Source organism: Cervus canadensis, chromosome 10, assembly GCF_019320065.1.
Source record: "Cervus canadensis isolate Bull #8, Minnesota chromosome 10, ASM1932006v1, whole genome shotgun sequence".
Classification (NCBI taxonomy): Eukaryota; Metazoa; Chordata; class Mammalia; order Artiodactyla; family Cervidae; genus Cervus; species Cervus canadensis.
Window position 1 is genome coordinate 71,264,633 of NC_057395.1, and position 22,235 is coordinate 71,286,867.

General features: G+C 47.7%; 1 protein-coding gene across 1 annotated transcript; it reads left to right on the top strand.

Annotated features, from left to right (window-relative positions):
* The first annotated feature begins 13,122 nt into the window (after positions 1-13,122).
* R3HDML (R3H domain containing like) lies at positions 13,123-21,367 on the top strand. The gene is made up of 5 exons (XM_043480370.1): positions 13,123-13,380; positions 16,474-16,592; positions 16,706-16,838; positions 17,933-18,048; positions 21,235-21,367. The coding sequence occupies exons 1-5, from the start codon at positions 13,123-13,125 to the stop codon at positions 21,365-21,367; spliced, it is 759 nt and encodes a 252-aa protein (XP_043336305.1).
* Positions 21,368-22,235: the final 868 nt, after the last annotated feature.

Genomic DNA, 22,235 nt, shown 5'->3' on the forward strand with positions numbered 1-22,235 from the left:
CATGAATATATGTGCACTAAAGATTAAATAAAAGGAAATGTGGGGACTTTCCTGATGGTGCAGTGGTTAGGAATCTGCCTGCCAGTGCAGGGGACATGGGTTCAATCCCTGGTCCGAGAAGATTCAACATTCAGCGGAGCAACTAAGTCTGTGATCTGTGTCCCACGACTACTCAGCCCTTCCTCTAGAGCCTCAGGGTCACAACTACTGAGCCCGTGTGCTGCGACTTCTGAAGCCTGAGGTCTGCAGTAAGAGAAACCACCGAAGTGAGAAGCCCAGGCACTACAACGAGAGAGTAGCCCTGGCTCTCCACAACTGGAGAAAGCCCTCATGCAGCAACGAAGACCCGGCACACCCAAAAAGGAGAAAGTGTGGGACTTTCCTGGTGGTCCAGTGGCCAAGACTCCATACTCCCAACGCAGGGGGCCCAGGTTCAATCTCTGGTCAGGGAACTAGATCCCACGTGCCGCAGCTAAGGGTTCACGGGCAGCAATGAAAGCTCCTGCGTGCCACAACCAAGACCTGCCACAGCCAAATAAATAAATAAATGCAAGCTTTGATTGCCTTCCCATATGGAATTTTTCTGCTTTATAACCATATTACATTATAATGCCACAGACTCATAAGGTTAAATTCTACTGGGGTAGAATAACAACAAAAAGTGAGTGTTTCCACTGGAAAAGAGATCTTTATTTTGACAATGATCTTGGTCAGTTTTAAAAGTAAATTGGCCTGTATTACTTGATTTAATGCAAAAAGCAGGAGGTTTTAATGGATTAGGAGTATCATCAAAGAGTCTTTTAAAAATGTACTTTATAAAAAATGCATTTTATAATTTACTTAATTATTTTCTGTCTTTTCTACTTGCTTAACAGCCCTAGAAGGTAGGGAGCATTGCCTGTTTTGTTCTCTAATGCATCCCAAGCATTAAAACTATATCTGGCACCTACTAAGCACTCAAAAAATTTTATTTTGTTACATGAAGAATAACTATTAATATGTGAATGTAAAGGAAATTATTTTAAAATTTAAATTGTTTCCTTATAAACAGAAGAGAAACAGCAGAAAGTAATAATGATAAATTTTTTAATTTTTTTTTTTTTTTTACTAATAAGGGGTTCCCAAGATGATAAATCACTGTGAGAGGGGTTTCTGGTCCATAAAGCCTTGAAAGATGTAGCAAAAAAATGAGAAGGAGTTAAGTAGAGGATGCTTGGGGGCATGAGGAGAAGACCCTGTAGAGTCAGGGAAGGGTCAGGGAAGAATTCTTAGAAGAGAGGATTTCTGTCCAAGCTGGGGTTGGAAGGACTGGCCAGAGGGTGGCCAGAGGAACAGTGGGAAGCAGTCATTCCAGGAAGAGCAACCAGCAGGTGCTTTTTTGTTGGCTGGTGTGCCTGAAATAATTCATTCCTGGCGTGGCGGGGAGGGCAGTAGACAGCCCAATAATTCTCCCAGCGGGCAGACCTCTGTCCACAGCTCCTGGCCAGAGGGCAGAAGTATTCCTCCCCAGCAGCCAGTCCCTTCCTTCTGAGCTCTCCTCTGCAATGCCTCCCTCATTCCGAACCTCTGGCCACATCTCTTTCTGGCTGGAGGGGACGGCTAGCCACTGCCTAGGGTGAGGCAGCTGAGCAAAGCCAGCAGCTGCCAGAGGCCAGGCTGCCTGACTGCCAAACTGGGAGGGGGTTGGATCCACTGGCTGCGCCCCCAGCACACACACGCCCAGCCTCTGGGACTGCTTGGGCACAGAGTCAGGAGAGCTGGCACCGCAGGGCAGCGATGTGGCTTTGCTCATCTTCGGGCCACAGGGAGAGAGGCAGGAGGGCCGGCCAGCAGCCCCAGCAGCCCTGAGTGCCTGCCTGCTTTCTCTCTGGCAACTGCACCCTGCAGACCCCAGGACCCTGCTCTCTGCAACAGTCACCGGGCTGAGGCTTGGAAAGTGTTAGTCGCTCAGTCGTGTCCAGCTCTGCAACCCCATGGACGGTAGCCCACCAGGCTTCTCTGTCCATGGGATTCTCCAGGCAAGAACACTGAAGTGGGTTGCCATTTCCTTCTCCAGGGGATAGACCCAGGGATCAAACCTGAGTCTCCTGCATTGACAGGAGGGTTCATTACCATCTGAACCACCAGGGAATCCCAAGTTTTGGAAGCAGGGCTTTCTGATTGGTTTGGTTTGGTTTGGTTTTTCATTTGTTTTTGCCTGAAAGAGCATTGGTAAAATAAGGGGACGGGGGAAAGGCAAAAAATGACTATGCCAGTGTCAGTATAGCAGTTACCTGTGGGACCGAGGGAGGCCGTTGGGATCAGAGGGTTTTGGGGGTGTAGACAAAGTTCTGGTTCTTTACCTGGGGAGAGTCACAGAGATATTTGCTTTAAAAATATTCATTAAACTATATGTTTATATTTTATAAATCTCATACATTTGTTATATTTCACAATTTAAGAAATGGTTTGTTTTTTTTTTAAAAAAGAGAACACCAAACTGGGAATAAAATGCCTAGGTTCTAAGAAGAATGATTGTTTTGAAACTTTTTCTTCCTCCAGTCTTCCCATCCAAAGTATAGCAAAGAATTCAGATGTACCTACATCATAGTTTAATGCCTCTATTCTTAAAGTTGAGTTAAGCATGAATTAAATTGTCTCCTTTACTAGTTTAAACATTTAGCTAGTTGTTTTGTTTTTGTTTTCTATGGAAGTGACATTGATTTATAACATACTGAGCCTTGACCAGGGGCCAGGCACTATGCTAAGTGCTTCACTGTACTTAACTCCTCTCTTGCTTCACACAACAGGTAGGTATTGTGATCACTCTAGTCTACAGATGGAAACACCAAGGCACAGAGAAGCTAAGTAATTTAGCCAAGGTCACATAGCTAGCAATCCTGAAGAGCCGGGATTCAAACTAGGGTCAGTGCGCTCAAGGGGCAAAGAGCTTAACCTCTGGCCCATACTGCCTCCCAGATCTGACCTTACCTGACTGCTAAAATGACAGCCACATAGTCACAACACTCTGCAAAGTTTACAGTTGGTAGGGTTTAGAGGTCATGGTGGCCAGTGGCTAAGACTCCCTGCTTCCAATGCAGGGGGCCTGGATTTGATCCTTGGTCAGGGAACTAGATCCCACCTGCCTCAAGGAAGACCAGGTGCGGCCAAATAAAGAAATATTTTTTTAAAAAAAGAATACAGTCAGACAGACATGGGTTCAAGCCTAAGCTCACAATTTAGTACCTCTATAATTAGTCATTTCTCTCTCACATGAAAAATGAGGACGGTACTCTACCAACTTTTTTGCCAGGATACGTAAGTGAAACCTTATTTGCCAGGTATGAAGTACACAGTACACAGTAGGCACACAATAGATGATCACCTCTAAAATTAAGCTGCTCGTGTTTGGTGGCTCACCGCTTAGGAAATAGACAAGGCCAAGTGTCGCTGTCCGCATTTATCAGATGGGAGATCTGGCTCAGTTCCGGTACCACCAAGGGGTGAGGAGTCCCAGAGGGTCCACCGGTCCCTTACCGGCCCCGCCCGGTCGAATTCTTCGGGTCTGGCGTCTGATCTGGCCGCCTGGCCCCCGCCCCGCTCCGCAGGAATGTGGGGCGCGAGCGCTGATGGCGAGAAGGGGGCGCTGACGCTGAGGCTTTTCCGCTCCAGCTGCGCGGACGGGCGACACAGCAAATTCCGCGGCCACACCTGGCCATGCAGCTGTCCAGGCTGGGCCGGGAGGAGGATTCCCCAGTCCTCCGGCCGCAGGCCCCCGAAGGCACGGCCTTGACCCCTAGCGATCAGGGGTGCGGGGAACACCGAACACTCCCGCCGGGTTAAACGCGCTGGACCAGCCCGGTTCTCCAGCTACTCCTCTTCACCTGGCCTGTATGGAAGGAGGCTAGTCCTCTCTGACACCGGGGAGGATGGGGGGTTCCCCGGGGGAGCCCCTGAAAACACCCTGCTGAGAATGCTGACTGGGAGGAGGAGGATGGAGGACCCCTCAGGGGCACCTCTCTGGTTTCAGGATTCTGGGGGTCGGTGGGAAGTCAGATGCTAAGAGATCATAGTGGGATGACGTGCTCCCATTTCCCGGAAACCTAAGCCATCCTCTCCTCTTCCTGTGTCCCTCCAACCCCTATCCCCAGTGGGGCACCAGGCCTGGGCACAGAGCAAAGCCAAGGTGAAACTGAGGTCCTCAGTTCTGCAGCTGGGGTGGCGTTCAAGGCCTCCCAACAGCACAAATAGCCTCTGCTCACCTCTGCCCCCACCTCTGGGCCACCTCGTACCCTTCTGTCCCCTCTGTGTGCGTGCCTGCTAAGTCGCTTCAGTCATGTCCGACTCTGTGAGTCGGACCCACGGACTGTAGCCCGCCAGGCTCCTCTGTCCACGGAATTCTCCAGGCAAGAATACTGGAGTGGGTTGCTATGCCCTCCTCCAGAGGATTTTCTCAGCCCAGGGATCGAACCTGTGTCCCTTCCGTCTCCTGCATTGGCAGGCAGGTTCTTCACCACTAGTGCCCCTTCCAGTCCTCCCTAACCTGCCTTTTCTCAGTTCCTCAAATGAGCCCTCCAGCCTCAGAGCCTTTGCCCATGCTGTCCCCCCTCCTTGTACTGCTGTCCCCCTTGGCTCACTTCTATGTCCCAGGCTCACCCTCCACTCATTTTTCATTTTTCTATTGTCTGCTTAATCACCACATATTACTAAGATTATGACTAACGGAGTGTCTTGAGAATTCCTGAGCCATGGCTCTCCTACATGAAGTTCAGAATCCACTTGCCAATTTTCTCCAATAACCTTGCTGGAATTTCCACTGGGATTGTAGCAAATTTAATCTGGTGAGAACTGACAACACCTATGAGCTTACTATAATGACATGCTGTGAGTCATCAAGGATACAGAGACAAATCATGCAACTCCTTCCCTCAATAAGCTTTTTTTGCTCCTGGTCTTCCTTTCTATTTTATTTCATCTCATGAGAGAAGATCTTATTGGGCCCATTTTGCAGATCAGAAAACTGAGGCTCAGAGAAATTACATGACTTGCCCTAGGTCCTGCGGTGAGGAAGTGGGGGAGCCAAGACCCCCACCCAGTCTGTCTGACTCACAAATCTGCCCAAGCCAATTTGGTCTATGGGTTTGGTTTGTGTGTGTCTCTGTATGTATAAAAGTAAGGTGTGTTTTCACACACACCCAGAGTTGAAAACCATCTATTTAAAGATGGATGTGCTGTGAGGTTGAGTGGGAATGCAGGTATGTCTGCTCTGTTGGGCTGTGACTTCTCTTTGTGTTGATGTTGGGGTCTTTGGCTATGTGTATAAAGTGCTGGGGGTTTTGGTGGGTGTACTGGGAAGGATATGTCTGTGTATTGGGTAGGGAGTGTATGTTGGGGAGACAAAATTGGGATACTTCTGTTGGTATGTGTGTGTGTTTTCTTATTTTGGATTTTAATTTGATACTTGTTGAAAGAACTCTTTGAAATTAAACAAAGGCTTTTAAAACCATCTATAACTCAGTTTTTATTTAAGGTGTAACTTGTGTGTGTGCTCAGTTGCTCAGTCCTGTCTGACTCTTCGCAACCTCATGGACTGTAGCCTGCCAGGCTCCTCTGTCCATGGAATTTTCCAGGCAATAATACTAGAGTGGGTTGCCATTTCTTTCTCCAGGGCTTCTTCCTGACCCAGGGATTAAACCTGTGTCTCCTGCATTGGCAGGTGGATTCTTTATCACTGCGCCATCTGGGAAGACCAAGGTGTAACTTGTGGTGTTCAAATCTTAAGTGTACAGCTTGATGAATTTTTATATACATTTATCGAGCTTCCCGGGCCTGGGGAAGAGATGAGCTGGGGCTACTCTCTTCTTGTGGCTTCTCTTGTTGCAGAGCACGACTCCAAAGTGTGCAGGCTTCAGTAGCTGCATCTCGGAGTAGAACACGGGCTGAGTTGCTCTGTGGCAAGTGAGATCTTCCAAGACCAGGGATTGAACCCATGTCCCCATGCATTGGCAGGCAGATTCTTAACCACTGGACCACCAGGGAAGTCTTCTAGCTTTGCCCATTCTTGAGCATTTTGTCAATGGAGTCACGTGGTGTTTGCTTGGGCAGGTTAATAGCTAACACTGAACAAACTTGCTTTGTGTGTTGACACTTCCTGTATCTCACTGAATTTATCATAATAGCCAAATAATTTAGTGCCTGTTTATTGTTCCCATTATACAGATGAGGAAACTGAAACTCAGAGACTTGCCTCGGGTCACTCAGACCAAGGTCACTCATCTGAGGTCACAGCTCTGGTCCTTGCCACTCCTAAACCATCCTGCCTCACTCTGGTAACCACCGAAGAGGTGACATGACTTATAGGGTACAAGCAGAAGACCTGGGGGCCCGGAGGTGCTTCTGGGTGTGCTTTAGTTATCTTCCGAGAAGTCGGTGTTTCTGAATCTGTTGTCGGATCTCCCCAACACCCCCCACTGCTGGATCGGGAACCACCTACCACTGGCAGCCCTGCCACAGCAGGGCTGCAGAGACACGCCAACCACAAGGGTTGAGTCCTGGCTCCCAGAGTTACTTGCTATGTGACTATCAGAAAGCTACCTCCTTTTTTGAACCTCACACGCTCAACTGTTGAAAGAAGGCTAAAATCCTCATGCAGGGTTAGGACAGTAACAGATGGAAGGTGTCATTGTATAAATTACCTTTTAAATTAGCCTCTGTATTGAAAAATAAAACGTAAGTACAGAAAGTCACATAAAACCAACTTGGGACCCAATAGGGTGAACCTCTTGTAACCACCAGTCAGATCAAGAAAGAGGAGCCCCTTAAATGTCCCACCTCAATCACAGCTTGACTTCTATATTTCTTTGTGCGAACTCACAACAGTAGAGTCCATATTTGCCCATATAAAATAATGTAGGGACTTCCTTGGTGGTCCAGTGGCTAAGACTTCACGCTCCCAATGCAGGAGGTCCGGGTTCGATCTCTGGTCGGGAAATTAGATCCCACAGGCTGTAACCAAGAGTTCCCATGCCACAAGGAACTTTGAAGATCCCACGTGCAGGCAAATAAATCAATAAGAATAAATGTTAAAAAAAAAAGTCTATCTTTTGTCTATCTACTGACTTCCACCTCCATCTCTTTCATTTTCTCAGTTGTCTTTTAGAAGAACTTGGAACATTTGACCAAAGAGTTTTGAAGAGTGTGGATCACCATTCCTATCTTTCACACGTGTTTGCCTCCCTCCTAGTTCCCTCTTTCCCTTGTTTGGACTTGGAGTGACACAGAACTGGATTGAAGTTTTGAGTCTGCCAATTGCTGTGTGTCCTTGGACAAGTCACTCACCCACTCTGAACCTATTTCCTCAACTGGCAAATGAAGGGGTGATCTGGAAGATCTCTAAGGACATTCCAACTTTCTTAGTCTCCTCTCTCAAGCACCAGGCTCCTATTCCACAGTCTCTTCTTCTTTTTAATCTCTCTTTTAAAATTAAAGTATAGTTGATGTACAATATGATATAAATTCATGAACAATATAGTGATTCACAATTTTTAAAGATTATACTCCATTTACAGTTATTAGAAAATTTTGGCCATATTCCTTGTGTTTACAACACGGGCTTTCTTTCATTGTGCATCTGCATTGGGAGTGTGGAGTCTTAACCACTGAACCACCAGGGAATTCCCTACACAGACTCTTCTTAAAAGCAACTTTATTGTCTGAAAAGAACACTGGGGTAAGAATCGGAGACCTGGCACTGGAATCCAGTTTCCACTGGGACTAACTGTGTGAACTTGGACAAGGTACTGAACCTCTCGGAGTTTCCACTTCTTCGTCTGGTGAATGGAGATTCTGAACCCTAATCCATAAAACTGGAGCAAAACGTAAATGATCTTGGACCCCTATAGCACTTAGTGCTTGGCACCTGGAAAAAAGATGAAATGTTAGTCGCTCAGTTGTGTCCAACTCTTTGTGACCCCACGGACTGTAGCCCGCCAGGCTCCTCTTTCCATGGGATTCTCCAGGCAAAAATACTGGAGTGGGTAGCCATTCCCTTCTCCAGGGGATCTTTCCCACCCAGGGATGGAACCCTGGTCTCCTGCACTGCAGGCAGATTCTTTACCGTCTGAGCCACCAGGGAAGCCCATCTAGTATGTGCTAAATAAATGTTGACTGTTATTGTTGTTATTATTATCAGCAATTATAGCTAACATTTACTGACTGCTTACTCAAGCCTTGTGTCACGTGTATCAGTTCATTTAATCCTCACAACAACTCCACAAGGCAGCCTTATTTTATAGGTGAGACACCAAGGCGCAGAAAGGTTAAGTAACTTGCCCATGGTCACACAGCTAGTAAGCCATGAACCTAGGCTGTCTGGATCCAGAGTCAGCAGTGTTAGTCACTGAGATGTACTGCCTCAAATACTACTGCTATCTAGAAGAATTTCCCCTTCACTTGCCCAGGACCAGAGAGAATTCCAGTAGGGGTGAAGATAAAGCAATAGCTGAATCCAGTCTGACAAAATCCAGGGGTGAGTAAAGTTCTTACCCTGAAGTGAGATCCCAGCCCAGGACATTCATCTGGGCCATCCCTGGTTATTTCCTGCCTTCACCCCTAACATTTTTATCCACTGGCAACCTGCTGTAGTCATGTACAGATGGGCAAGTTGGATCATAAAGAAGGCTGAGTGCCAAAGAATTGATGCTTTTGAGTTCCGGTGCTGCAGAAGACTCTTGAGAGTCCCTTGGACAGAAAGGAGATCAAACCAGTCAATCCTACAGGAAATCAACCCTGAATATTCATCAGAAAGACAGTTGCTGAGCTGAAGCTCCAATACTTGGGCCACCTGAAGCAAACAGCCGATTTGTCAGAAAAAAACCCTGATGCTGGGAAGAGTTGAAGGCAAAAGGAGAAAAGGGTGGCAAAGGATGAAATGGTTAGGTGGCATCACCGACTCAATGAACATGAATTTGAGCAAACTCTGGGAGACAGTGAAGGAAAGAGGAGTCTAGCATGCTGCAGTTCACGAGGTCACAAAGAGTTAGACATGACTTGGCAACTAAACAACACCAACCTGTCAAAGTGAACCTGGGAAAAGGTTTAGTCAACAGCAAGGAAGGTCCTACCTGGTGGATTGGCCGGGGGGTGTTTCTGTATGTTTGCTACCAGTGTTATTTTCTGGGTTGTTCTGGATGTGTGAACATGTTGGGTGGGAGATAGTGATTTTTTTTTTTTTCCACACTGCGAGGCATGTGAAATCTTAGTTCCCCAACCAGGGATCGAACCTACATCCCCTGCATTGGAAGCACAGTCTTAAGCACTGGACCATCAGAGAAGTCCCAGGAGATGGTGATTTTGTATACGTGGTTGGACTGCAAGGCTGTGCCTTCTTCCTCAGATGTCTGTCTGTCTGTCTCTTTGAAGAGGCAGTGGGACTAGCCTGGCCTATCCCACCTCTGCCCCCCGCCTGCTGTGAGACCCCAGGCCAACGACTCACTTCTGTGTGCCTGTTTCCTCACGTATAGAGAAATGGTTATGATGACAATAATAATACTGACCTGATAGGGTTGGTCTGAAGATTGAATGGTCTCATCGAGGTCAAGTGCTTGAAATGGTTCTGAGCACTGAGAAAAGAACAAATACATGCCGCTTATATGTATTAACATGATCAAGTGTGTAAAGGGTGGGTTTCTGTTTATTTATGGAAGGGCACCTGAGGTCCTCTGACAGCAAGAATCTAAGGTACTGGGGGAACCAGCTGTCTCATATTTGTGGGAGGAGGGTATGTGTGCATGTATATGTGCATGTGTGTGTGGTGTGAGCACAGTGGATGCATGTGCATTCTGTAAAATGGGCGAGAATGTTCACTGCCAGAACCCTAGTTAGCAAACAAACAGGCCCTAGGACAAGTCACTGAAGGTCTGTGTCCCCATCTGTCCACGAGTGGGGTTGCTGCCTCAAAGGCAGCTGCAAGGACCAAGTGAGTCATGGACGTAATGCTCTGGATCATTGCAAGTGGCCAGGACATGGGAGAGGTTGGTATTCAGCGCTCAGAGAGAGTGGGGCACACACTCGGGGGTCATCAGTGCCAAAGCTGTTTGTGTCCGCCTCTTCTGCCTCCCGGTATGTCACGGATCTCAGCAGAAAAGCCCTAAGTCCAGTTGCTCCAATGGCCCGGAGAAGGATAGAGACTTGCCCCAGGACACCCAGCCTACTGGAGGCAGAGAATGGAGCTGGATCAGAGCCAGTGCCTCTTGCCCTTCTGGCGTGATGAGAAAGCCACGTAGCGGTCAGAGTCAGCAGCCCCCACCCCCCACTGCCTCTGTGTGCCCCGCCTCCCCCAGCAACCAGCAGTCAGCCTGGGCTGGGGGAATCTGCTCCGATGGGGAAGGTGTGTGCTTTGGCAGTCGGCACTGTCTGGGCTGCCGAGGCTGAGGCTGGGCGGCTGCCTGGGGTGGGAATTCCATGTGTCTGGGGAGGACCGCACTTCGGTAGCCCCATCCCAGTTCCCAGCCCTGCATCGTCACCTGGGCCAGGGCTCAGCTTGGCACTGGAGGCTGGGTTCTGCCTGGAACTGCTCAGAAAGGTCTCTGGAAGTGGAAGCTGAAGATTACAAGCGCTTCAACTTTGGTTTTTTAATGGAACACCTTTCTGGTAAGTCTGTCCCTTCCCATTGCAAAAGCATGGCGTGTTATTTGCAGAGAATACAAGGAATCAGAGAAGAGAAAATGAAATTCTTTGTCAACAATGAAGTACAGCAACTCAGAGATCAAAGGGGTTCTGTCAAAACACACACACACGCACATACACATCCCTGAATATGCATATGACACAGAAATCATCAGAAAGATGCGCTTGTATGTGTGTGCTTGCACATTCATAACATACAAGCACATGCATACTCATGCAAGTACACACGCAGGTACAGACATCTGCATGGTCATGCACGTGTCCATACATCTATATGTGACACATAAGCCCTCACGTGTGTGTCTGCGTGTGCTTGTACACCTATAACAAACACACATACCCTCATAAGCACATGCACGCACACCTAAAGAGCACACACTCAGTGCTCCACCAGTTCAATCGGACGTGAATTCATCTAATCCTGGCATCAGGGTTGTAAGGAAAGAACCATTATTTCTCCCATTTTCCAGATAAAGCACAAGTGGTTAAGTAATCTGCTCAAGGACACCAGTTAGCATGAAAAGGCATTTTTTTTTTTAAAGAAAGAACCACCAAAAAAACCCTCAAAAACAAAATAATGCGGATTTGAACTCGTATCCACTGGCTTAATTAATTAGGCTGCATGGTGCCATGTTCGAGTGGCCTTGCAGCAAATATTCTAATATTCTCATAGGGCTTTCCCCCTCTATGCCTCTATATTTGATTTGGTTACAGAAATGACATCCTTTTTACCTACTAGCAGGACCCTCCCTGGGGTCAGACTTGGATGTGAATCCCGGCCCCACAGCAGACAGGCTAGCTTGACTTTGAACTGTTCCTTCACTTCTTTGGAGGTTTTTCATCTAAAATGGGCAGCGATCGTATCTGCTTCTGAGGGTTTGGCTGAGCTTGTATACATCGAGCTCAGCATTCAAGTTCAGCCAGGCTCATTAGATGGGGCCGTATGAAAACTGCCAACTCTGGGGCTGGAGGGCTTTGTGGAGAAAACAGAAAAACACTTTCTGAAGGCAAGGTGGCCGTAATATGTGGGGTCTGGAAGGCAGAGAAAAGGCTCGGGGTCTGAGGTCTCCTGAGGAGAGGTGGTATTTCGTCCGGGAATCCCTGCCTTGACCGCACCCCCATCCTGACCGGCAGCTCAGCCCCGGCTCCCTTGCACTTCAGGTGGAAAAGCGGAGGCAGGAGAGAAAAGGCCACGGTCTGGCAGGCGGAGCTTCGAGCCTGGCCAAGCTGGAAGGGGAGGGGGCTGGGGGGCTGGGACGTCAGATGCCTTCAGCTCCTGGCGGACCGCTTAAGTCGCTGTGCGGCAGGCGGGCTGGGCGTCTGCAGAGGTCCCCTGCCTCCTCGGCCGCCTCCTGCTGCCTGCCTGGGCTGCCCATCCTGGGTACGCGCCCCTGGGGAGCCTGCCGCCTTGCCTCCCGGACCCCTCTCTCTGGTTCTCTTCTCAGCATTTCTTTCTCCATCTTCTCTGTTCTTTTTTCCCCTCTTTCTCTCTCTCTGTCTCTCCCATGTTCCTTCTCTTTCCGCCCCAATGTTGTCTCTCTTTCTCTGTATCTTTCTACCTTTTTTGCCTCATAGCTCTTTCCTGGATCTCTTTCTATCAGTGACCTTTTTGTCTCCCTCACGTACTTTTTCTCTGTTTCTCGATTTTCTTTCTGTCTGCCTCTTTCAGCCTCTTCCTTCTTTCTGTGTCTTGCAAGAGTTTGGGCAAGCTCTGGGAGTTGGTGATGGACAGGGAAGCCTGGCGTGCTGCAGTTCGTGGGGTCGCAAAGAGTCGGACACGACTGAGCGACTGAACTGAACTAAACTCCATCCTGAAATTGCAGCCTCAGGGGAGGTGGGCGCTGCCCCTCTGAGGGCACCGACAGAGCCCATGTGGAGTGAGATTGGTGCAGAGGGTATCCAGTCTGGGCAGGTTTGAGGTCTGCTTCCTGGGCTGGTGGGATGGAACTCCGGCTTTGAAGTGTCGTCTCACTTCCGGGCCTGGTCTGGATTCAGCCACTCTCTGGGCATTTCTTTAATTTTTCTTTCTTTTTTAAAAAAAATATTGATTTACTTATTTGGCTGCACCGGATCTTAGTTGAGGCACACAGGGTCTTTAGTTGTGGCCTGCATGCAAACTCTTAGTTGCAGCATGTGGGATCTAGTTCCCTGACCAGGGATTGAACCTGAGCCCCCTGCATGGGACCTCAGAGTTTTAGCCACTGGATCCCCAGGGAAGTCCCTGGCTGGGCATTTCTTCCCACTGCCCCATCCACTCAGTCCATGAGGTGGGAAGGATGGATTGTTGCTCCCCGCCACCAGAGCTGTGTTGGGAGGTCTGCGTCAAGCTCCCAGTAGTTAGCATCCTCTGGGGTGGGAATGCTGGGGAGCACTCAGGGTTTGGTGCCCTCATGACCACCCCCTCCAGGCAGCCAGCTCTGACTGCACGAGGCCAGACGTGACCCCCTCCAGCCAGCTATGCCCCCGCTGCCCGGCACTGTGGGCCTGGCAGGTCTGCTCTTCTGGGCAGGCCAGACAATGAACGCCTTGATGCCCAATGCCACCCTGGCACTGGCTCAGACCAAGGGCACAGCTATGAGGCCCCCAAGTGGCCTGGGGGTGCCCCGGTACCGGCGGAAGCGCCACATCTCTGCCCGGGACATGAGTGCCTTGTTGGATTATCACAACCACATCCGGGCCAGCGTGCACCCACCTGCTGCCAACATGGAGTATATGGTGAGTCCCCACACTCTGCCAGTGCCCCCTCTGGCAAATGCCAGTCGACTCAGTGTGCCCTGAAAGGGCTGGACCATTCATGAGTCTAGCCTCTAGCCAGTATCTGGGCATCTGGGCCCTGTGAAGTCTGCCCATTTTACAGATGAGAAAACTAAGGCTTTATATAGGTCCTTTCTGCAGGCAGGAGCAGAGGACTGCGATTTATGGCACATCCTCTGTGCGCCAGGCACTTACATAGAACCCTCTTCCTTCAAGGTAGGATTTACCTGCATTTTCCAAATACGGAAATCAAGAAGCAGAGAATTAATTTACTGAAGGTCACCCACTTGGGATTACACCCCAGATCTGCCAGCTGCTAAGGCTGTTGTCTTAACTAACACAATGCCTTTTCCAAGAACTCTGGCTTCCTGCTGGGGACCCGCAGAGGGTGGGTGGCTGGAGATTTCCCTGCCATTGTCTTTTTTCCCCAGGGGTTTGATGACACTCCCAGTCTGTCCACAAGTCTCTGGAGGTAGAATTGGGAGAGATGAGGATTGGTTCCTGGGGTGGGGGTGGAGGGCACAGGCTGGGGGAGAAACAGCAGCTGACCAGCAAAGGCTGGGGTGTCTTCCTTCAAAAAGGCAGAGTGGGGGGTGGGTGGAGAAGGGGGTGTCTCACCCCAGCCCCCTACAGCCTGACTCCGGAGGGGAGGAGGGAACCTTTTTCATTATCGCAGCCCCTCCTCCAGGACCATTGTCCCAAACTAGCCTGTAGAGATAGGCCTCCAGCTCACCTACAGATTTCTTTAGGAAAAAGGATTGTCAGCCACCCCTGTAAGACAGATACCTGCTCCCTTAACTGCCTGCAAACACTTGTACTTTTGCAATGTGTTCACTCACTTATGTAGCATCTCCTGCTTGGAGTTAGACACCACTGCTAAGCCCTGTGGACATTGCCGAGAACAGGATGGACATGGTCTTATCCTTCACAGAGCTTCCATTTCAGTGGGCATGATAAAAAACAAAGATCAACCGCAACATTTATGTAGAATACGACATCAGGTGCAATAAGGTGTTGGGAGGGGTGGGGATGGGAGCCCAAATGGCAGGCAAGCTAAAGGTGGGAGAGCCATTTATTTGTTCATTAACTGACTCATCCATTGATTAACACAGTGGCTGGCACGTAGAAGGCCTCCAGTTTTCAAACAATGACACATTTATTGAGCACCAGCCCTGCGTGCAAGGCCCTCCCCGCAACAGGTGTTTGACTGTTGCATGTATTGTGGAAGAGAGAGAGCTAGATAGTTCCACCAGGAGGGGCCCCGGGGAGGGTCAGTGAGTGTGGGTTAGAGGTTTGCATGCCGCCGCTGCCGCAGCTGACCCCTTTGCAGCTTGAAGAAAACATTCCTCTGCTTTCTCTAAGAATGGATGAGTCTCCCAACCCCAGGGAGATGTCTGGACCCTTCTTTGGGCGTCCCCATTGCTTCACTAGCTGGCTTCAGCCCACAGGACAGCTATCTTGCTAAACATCCCTTGCTCAAGGAGCCCTTTCTCTCTATGGCTCCAAGAAAGACCAGGTTCCGTTTCACATTCTCACACCAGCCAACTGTAATGATTGCTTAATGTCTCATTTCCTTGCTAGACTGTGAGTCCTTGTTCAATATTTGCTAAATGAACAGATGAAATGAAGGAACAAATAATATCTCAGAATCTCAGGAAGTCAGAGTGGAAGGGAACTAGTATTTTTTTTTAAGTGATCCTTTCTTGAGATATAAAACTTGGGGGCATTCATAGATTGGAAAATTAAGAAGCCGTTACAGAGGAGAGGAGGGTATTCTCTGTGTGCTGGTGTGGAATCATCGCTAAGATAAAGCTATCTGGTTAAATAAAAACAGCAAGGTGCCAAATAGAGTGTCTGGCGTTCTGTCATCTGTCAAAAAAATTCACATTTATATATATATATGTTGTTGTTCCCTGGTGGCTCAGTTGGTAAAGAGTCTGTCTGCAATTTGGGAGACCTGGGTTCAATCCCTGGGTTGGGAAGATCCCCTGGAGAAGGAAATGGCAACCCACTCCAGTATTCTTGCCTGGAGAATTCCATGGAGAGAGGAGCCTGGCAGGCTACAGTCCATGGGGTCACAAACAGTAGGACACGACTGAGTGACTAACACCTTCGTTGCTAAGTCATGTCTGACTCTCTTGCGACCCCATGGACTGTAGCCCGCTAGGCTCTACTGTCCATGGGATTTTCCAGGTAAGAATATTGGAGTGGGTTGCTATTTCCATCTCCAGGAAGGATTATATGTGTATATATATAATATATAATTATTATATTTACATAATACATATTTATGTATATATTAACACAATATATGCTATATAATTACATATATTACATACATTATATGATATATAATTGTATGTATATTTACATATAAACATATATATAATGTTTATATTATATAAACACTACATTATACATACATGTTTATGTATGTATATATATGCTTACGGGTGTGGAATGTTTCTGCAACCGGACTCAAGAAGCTCACGATGATGGTTACCTCCAGGGTCAGGGTGGCTGGAAGAACTAGTATAAGATGAAGATGAAAGACTCTCCACTTCTCCTCCTTTCAGCAGCTTACATGTTAAACGTGTGCATGCTTTCACTATTAAAAACAAACACACCTTGAAGCTAAAAAATTTAATGTTAAACACATTTTCAAATTTTGATAAATAAAAAATCCATTCTCTTCCTATAATCCTGGGCTCAGTCACTTCTAGGGATTGCTGGGAGCTCCCAGGCCAATCCCTGGGACCCCCCACCCCTCAGAGCAAGGAACCCCAAGCTTGAAGTCCAGTGAAGGAAAAAGGGCATAGGGCTAAGAGTCAGAAGGCTAGGTGTGGATCTCAGCTCTCGTGTGGACTTGCTATTGACCTTGAAGTCACAGGCCTTCTCTAAGGCTCAGTTTTCTCATTAATCAAGTGGATTTATTGCAGGGTTCCCAGGAGATGGAGGAGTCATGATATCATGTATATTTGCATTTCTAGACACTACTGAGATGTTTGTGGTTTTCCTCCCACGGGGAATTTCATGACCTTTCTGCTTTCTCAGGTCTGGGATGAGCGGCTGGCTAGGTCGGCTGAGGCCTGGGCCTCCCAGTGCATTTGGGCCCACGGGCCCTCACAGCTGATGAGATACGTGGGCCAGAACCTGTCTGTCCGTTCTGGCCGGTGAGTGAGCCCTCCCTTCTCCCCGTCACTTCACTGCCCTTCTTTCACTCCGTCACTCAACAAGCTCGCCGAGCACACAGTCCGAGTTTCTTCCATCGCCTCCGCCTTCCCAGGTACCGCTCGGTGGTGGATCTTGTGAAGTCTTGGTCGGAGGAGAAGCGGCATTACTTGTTTCCAGCCCCGAAGGACTGTACCCCGCACTGCCCCTGGCGCTGCAGTGGCCCCGTCTGCTCCCACTATACCCAGGTACCCCTTTGTAGGGATGAAGGGCTGGTGGGAAAAATAGAATGTGGTGGACAGCAAGTAGAAAAAAAGCATAGGCCTGTACGGACTTCCTTTTACATGGTGAGCCTGTTCCTCTATATACATTGAACTGAGCTGAACTGGATCTTATTTTGAGTGTCTTAGGTCAGTGGACCACGTTGTTTGACCCCAAAATGGAGATGTGTGGTCCGACAAGTTCAAGAGGGCCTTTGATTTCAATAGGTCCAAACATTTCCCAGTATTTTTTCTATTTTCTAAGGCTGTGCTATCTTAAAAAAGAAATGCCAAATAAGATTACCCAAAAATCGTAGTATATTTTGAGTGCTCATATCAAGATGTTACCACTTATTGTACATAAAAATACAATGCAGTATAATGTTATAAGAAACAGGATCAATGGTAGGACAAATGTCTTATTTTGGAGACCTGCCAATTTCTCTGTGACTTATTTGCAGTAAATGTCAAAAACTGAAGATAGAGACCCCCTAGGAAATGTTAGGCTTAAACTAAATGTCCTTCCTGACATCCACGAGATATTATTATCTCCATTTAACCAAAGGAGAAACTAGGCTCAGAGTGGTTAAGTGACTTGGTCAAAGTCACACAGCTTTTGATATTGAGAAACTGACCTAAGGCTGTTTAACTTAGTTTGTGTTCTAATCTCCAACACAACAATGATTTTCAAGCATTGTTCACCAGGGGGAAAAAAAAGAAAGAAATCTAATTGAACACTATAGAAAACACTAGCATATATCATTCTATATGACAAGATTAAATATTAGTTCATAAAACTTTTTTGCAAAGGGGTAGGGGTGTGTGTGTGTGTGTGTGTGTGTGTGTTGGTCCACTGGGTAACAATACAAAACTGTTTTCCCTACTGTTGATTGTAGTAAAAAGTAAAGTTTGGGAAACATTATATTAATAGTACCATATGTCTCCATCCTCTCACTTTTGAGACAGATGCCTCCCCCAGGAAAACCTCAGCTAATGCATCCACCCTGAACTGAGCAAGTGCAGGAACCTTCCAGGCCCAAGTCCTTCTCACAGCCTCCCTTGCCTTTGTCCTCCCCTCTCAGATGGTGTGGGCATCTTCCAATCGGCTGGGCTGTGCCATCCACACCTGTGGCAGCATCCGTGTCTGGGGCAGCACCTGGCACCAGGCTGTGTACCTGGTCTGCAACTATGCCATTAAGTGAGTGCAGCTTTGAGGTCGAGGGGACTCTGGGGCAGGAGGGTGGATCACGAGGTGGAATGGGCAGGATTCTCAGAGAAGGAAGACACACAGGACACCTTGCCTTCCTCTTTTCTAAAAAACCCAAACACCATACAGTTTGGTACTTTTAGAGAGTTGATCGAGAATCCTCTTTCTTTACTCAAGCTCCACAGTCAACTGGGAGATAGACAGAGGACCAAGGCAGGTGGTTAGTGGATAGGCAGTCTCCCTGATGAAGCCAGTAGTGGAGAATGTGTTTTAGATCTGCCAGCCAAGTGGGCTTGCAAAGAGCTTGCTGTTGACTTAGACCTTCACCTCCATTAACAAGCAACACTGGACAACCAGAGGCCTCTTCTAAGTATAGTGCTGGCCCCTTTAAGCTTCCCACAAGAAACAGAGCAACCAAGGACACATGCTCCCTGCAGGCAGGCAGATCCCATAGGAAAGAAAGGAAGGATGCAGTGAGTATGCTCAGCTGTTTCTTCCAGACTCTCCAATCAGCTAGGTGGGAGAGAGGTCAAGAGAAGTCCTTGAGAGCAGGAAATAGACCTAATTCATTTTGACATCCTTTTACTGCAGTGATTTCAAACGCATGGTTTTTTGTTTGTTTGTTTGTTTTGAGTGAAAGCAGAACTTTCCCTCAAGTGGTTGAATTAAACAAAAAAAAGAATGACTTTTATTCCATCATCTCCTGGTGTCTCCACCACCCACATTCCCTGCCCCTAAACTTCCAGGAGCACCTTTTGAAAACTGTGGACTCACAGCATCTGACACAAATCCTGATGCCCACTAAAAGTCTTTGTTGAATGAATGAATGAATGAACCCATATGAAACCAGAAATGCACTTTTCTAAGCACTTTGGCTGACTTTACTTATTGTCATTCAGCCATCACTTTTGGAGGAGAAAGATTCCATTTCTGCCTACAAAGAGTGTTTGATGTGTGAGAAAATAAGTCACTAGAACTTGAGAGATCACTAACACTACAAGCTAGTGGTGAGATTATTAGGCTGCCCCGAACAAGATCCGGGGGACTGATTTTAGGCCTTGAGGTGGATGAAGAGGGAGAAAAGAGAACTCTGTGGGTGGGATGGAGAAGAGAGCTGTGGGAAGAACCGGTGTGTACGCTGGATCCATGTGCCACTAGAGCAGTCTGGAAAGTGAAATTCGCTCATTCGTGTCCAACTCTTTGCGACCCCATGGACTATACAGTCCATGGAATTCTCCAGGCCAGAATACTGGAGTGGGTAGCCTTTCCCTTCTCCAGAGGATCTTCCCAACCCAGGGATCGAACCCAGGTCCCTTGCATTGCAGGCGGAATCTTTACCAGCTGAGCTCTTAGGGAAGCCCGAGCAGTCTGGAAGGCCTGATCCAAGCTGTAGTTGTGACTCATAAGCCAGAGTCCAGCAAACTACAGCCTACAGCCAAAATCCAACCTGCTGCCTATTTTTATAAATAAACTTTTATTGAAACATGGCCACGACATTTGTTCACATATCCCCTAGGGCTGCTTTCATGCAATAAAGACATTTGGCCCCCAAAGCCTAAAATATTTACTATCTGGCCCTTTACATAAAAAGTTTGCAAACCCCTGCACAGGCAATGGGAAACCACTAAAAGTTCTTGAGCAGGAGAATGAAGGGATGAAGGTTTGTTTTGTTTGTTTGGCCGTGCCTCGAGGCTTGTGGGATTTTAGTTCCCTGACCAGGAATCAAACACGGCCCCTGGAAGTGAAAGCACCAAATCTTAACCACTGGATGTCCAGGGAATTCCTGATTTGTTCTTTTTTTAAAAAATTGCTTAATTGAGATATAATTCACATACCATACAATTTATGCATTTGAAATGTACAACTTAATGGGTTATTAGTGTTTTACATTATTCATTTTTTTCAATCTTGGTAAAATATATATATAGAAAACATAAATTTGCCATTTTAGTCATTTTTAAGTACTGTATACTATTTCGTGGCATTAATTGCATTCATAGTGTTGTACAACCATCATCTCTATTTCCAAAATGTTTTCATCACCCCAAAGAGAAACCATTACCTTTAAGCAATGGCTTCCTATCCCCGCACCTCCCCAAATCCATTGAGAAGATTAACTCCATAGCAGCTAGGATGGTTTTTGGATAAGACTGTCCATGAAAAATAAATGTACAGCAGAGGCCACAAAGAGGCTTCACAGGCACGTCCCCCATGGTTGAATTACACCCAGTATCTAATTATTCCAGTTCTTATTTGCATATCACCTTGTAAGTTACAGGGCCTTCCCGCATAGCTCAGTTGGTAAAGAATCTACCTGCAATGTGGCAGACCTGGGTTCAATTCCTGGGTCAGGAAGTTCCCCTGGAGAAGGAAATGGCAACCTACTCCAGTATTCTTGCCTGGAGAATCCTATGGACAGAGGAGCCTGGCAGGCTACAGTTCATGGGATGCCAAGAAAGATAGTGCTATCTTTCTCTCTTTGTAAGTTACAAAGTGTTTTCGCATAATTTTTATGGACACCATTTCATTAACTTATTCAGAGGATAAAATCAAGGCTCAAGAAATGAGGTAGTTTAGGGACTAAACTACCCTGGTGGTCCCTGGGTAAGAGGTTAAGTGGTTAAGTGGTCCAGTGGTTAAGACTTCATCTTCCAATGCAGTGGGTTCGGGTTTGATCCCTGGTTGGGGCCAAAATACCAAAACATAAAACAGAAGCAATAATGTAATAAATTCAATAAAGACTTTAAAAATGGCCCACATTAAAAAAAAATCTTAAAAAGAAAAGAAAGAAATGAGATGGTTTATTCTGTCACCAGCTGGCAGAACCAGGATCAGAACTCAGATCTGCTTGTTGGGGATGGGAGGGAGGGATTTCTGTGTTTGTGGTGGGGGAGGCGGTGGTGGGTGGTGGCTGGGGTGGGGTGGTTGTGTGGAAGGATTAAAAAAAATTGCACTTCCTGGGGAACTGCTTATCTGCCAAGCCAGGTGCTTGGATACGCTCATTCCTGTGTGGGAGGAATGTCTTCTCTTGGTTTTAGAGATGAAGAAACTGAGGCTTGCAGTTGTGACCTGGTTACAGGGCCAGTCAGTGGCCCTGCTGATATTTGAAAACCTGTGTGAAAGTAGTTCATGTAACTGTCCCCCCACCCCGCCTCCCTGGGACCTCTTCTCTTCCAGGGGTAACTGGATCGGCGAGGCACCGTACAAGACGGGGAGGCCGTGTTCCGCCTGCCCCCCCATCTACCAAGGCAGCTGCAGCAGCAATATGTGCTTCTCGAGACACAAGTCCAACAAACTCCTGTGGTTCTGAATTTTCCCTGGGCTCTGGCAGGCCTCCAGCTGGGCCTGATGCTCCGAGAGACCCTTCCCCAAGACGGGGTCAAGGGATACTCTTTTAAGGACGTGAGTTGGGCTCACTCCATCAGCCTGAATCTTCCTTCCTGCTTCCATTTCCTAAACGTCCAGCATGTGCCAGAAGAAAACAGCCTCCTTGCTTTCCTTCTTACCTGTTACATCTTTTTCTCCTCCGGCCTCCGGGAAAGAGGCCTGCCTCCTCAGCTGACTCAGTTCTCAGAGAGCCAGGGCTGGAAGAAGCAGTGGCAGCAGCTTTTGGACTCTCAGGCCTCCAACCCGCAAGTCTTTGTGTATCCAATAAACTACCTTCATTTGTTCAATAATAGCCAACCAGCTTCTGGGCCGTCTTTGCAGACCAGTGGTCTCCCTCTCTGATTTGGGACCATTTCAGTTCCAGGCTTTTACAAAATACCTGTAGTTGGCTTGTGGACACCCCACCCCCAGTGTACGTTGCTGAAGCCACCGCAGGGTCCAGGCACCCTTTCCACAGGTTTAATGAGGCTTAGCGAAAGGGCGTGACTTACTGAAGCTGCACGGCTTGTCTGGGAAGGCACCCAGCTTGAAGCCCAGGCTCTGACATCTCCTTCAGGCTGTTCTAGACACCTCTCTGAATGCTCAGAACTGACCAGCTAAAAGCAAAGCTCGCCTGAAAGAATTCTCTCTTTTAAGACTTTTCTTTTCCTTCCTGTGGCTCTCTCTGTCTGTCTCTCCTTTCTTTATTTCTCCCACGGAATCTCATTCTCATTCCCAGAAACCTTTTCTCCTCTCCCCACCCCACCCAGTTATCAAAACACACAAAAGACCTTTTGTCTCTAGAGATAGTA

What these genes read in the sequence shown, in the direction of transcription:
- R3HDML (XM_043480370.1), top strand. Translation starts at nt 13,123, where the DNA reads ATGCCCCCGCTGCCCGGCACTGTGGGCCTGGCAGGTCTGCTCTTCTGG. An exon ending in CTGCCAACATGGAGTATATG is followed by an intron (nt 13,381 to 16,473) that starts GTGAGTCCCCAC and finishes CTGCTTTCTCAG; the next exon opens with GTCTGGGATGAGCGGCTGGC. An exon ending in GTCTGCAACTATGCCATTAA is followed by an intron (nt 18,049 to 21,234) that starts GTGAGTGCAGCT and finishes CTTCTCTTCCAG; the next exon opens with GGGTAACTGGATCGGCGAGG.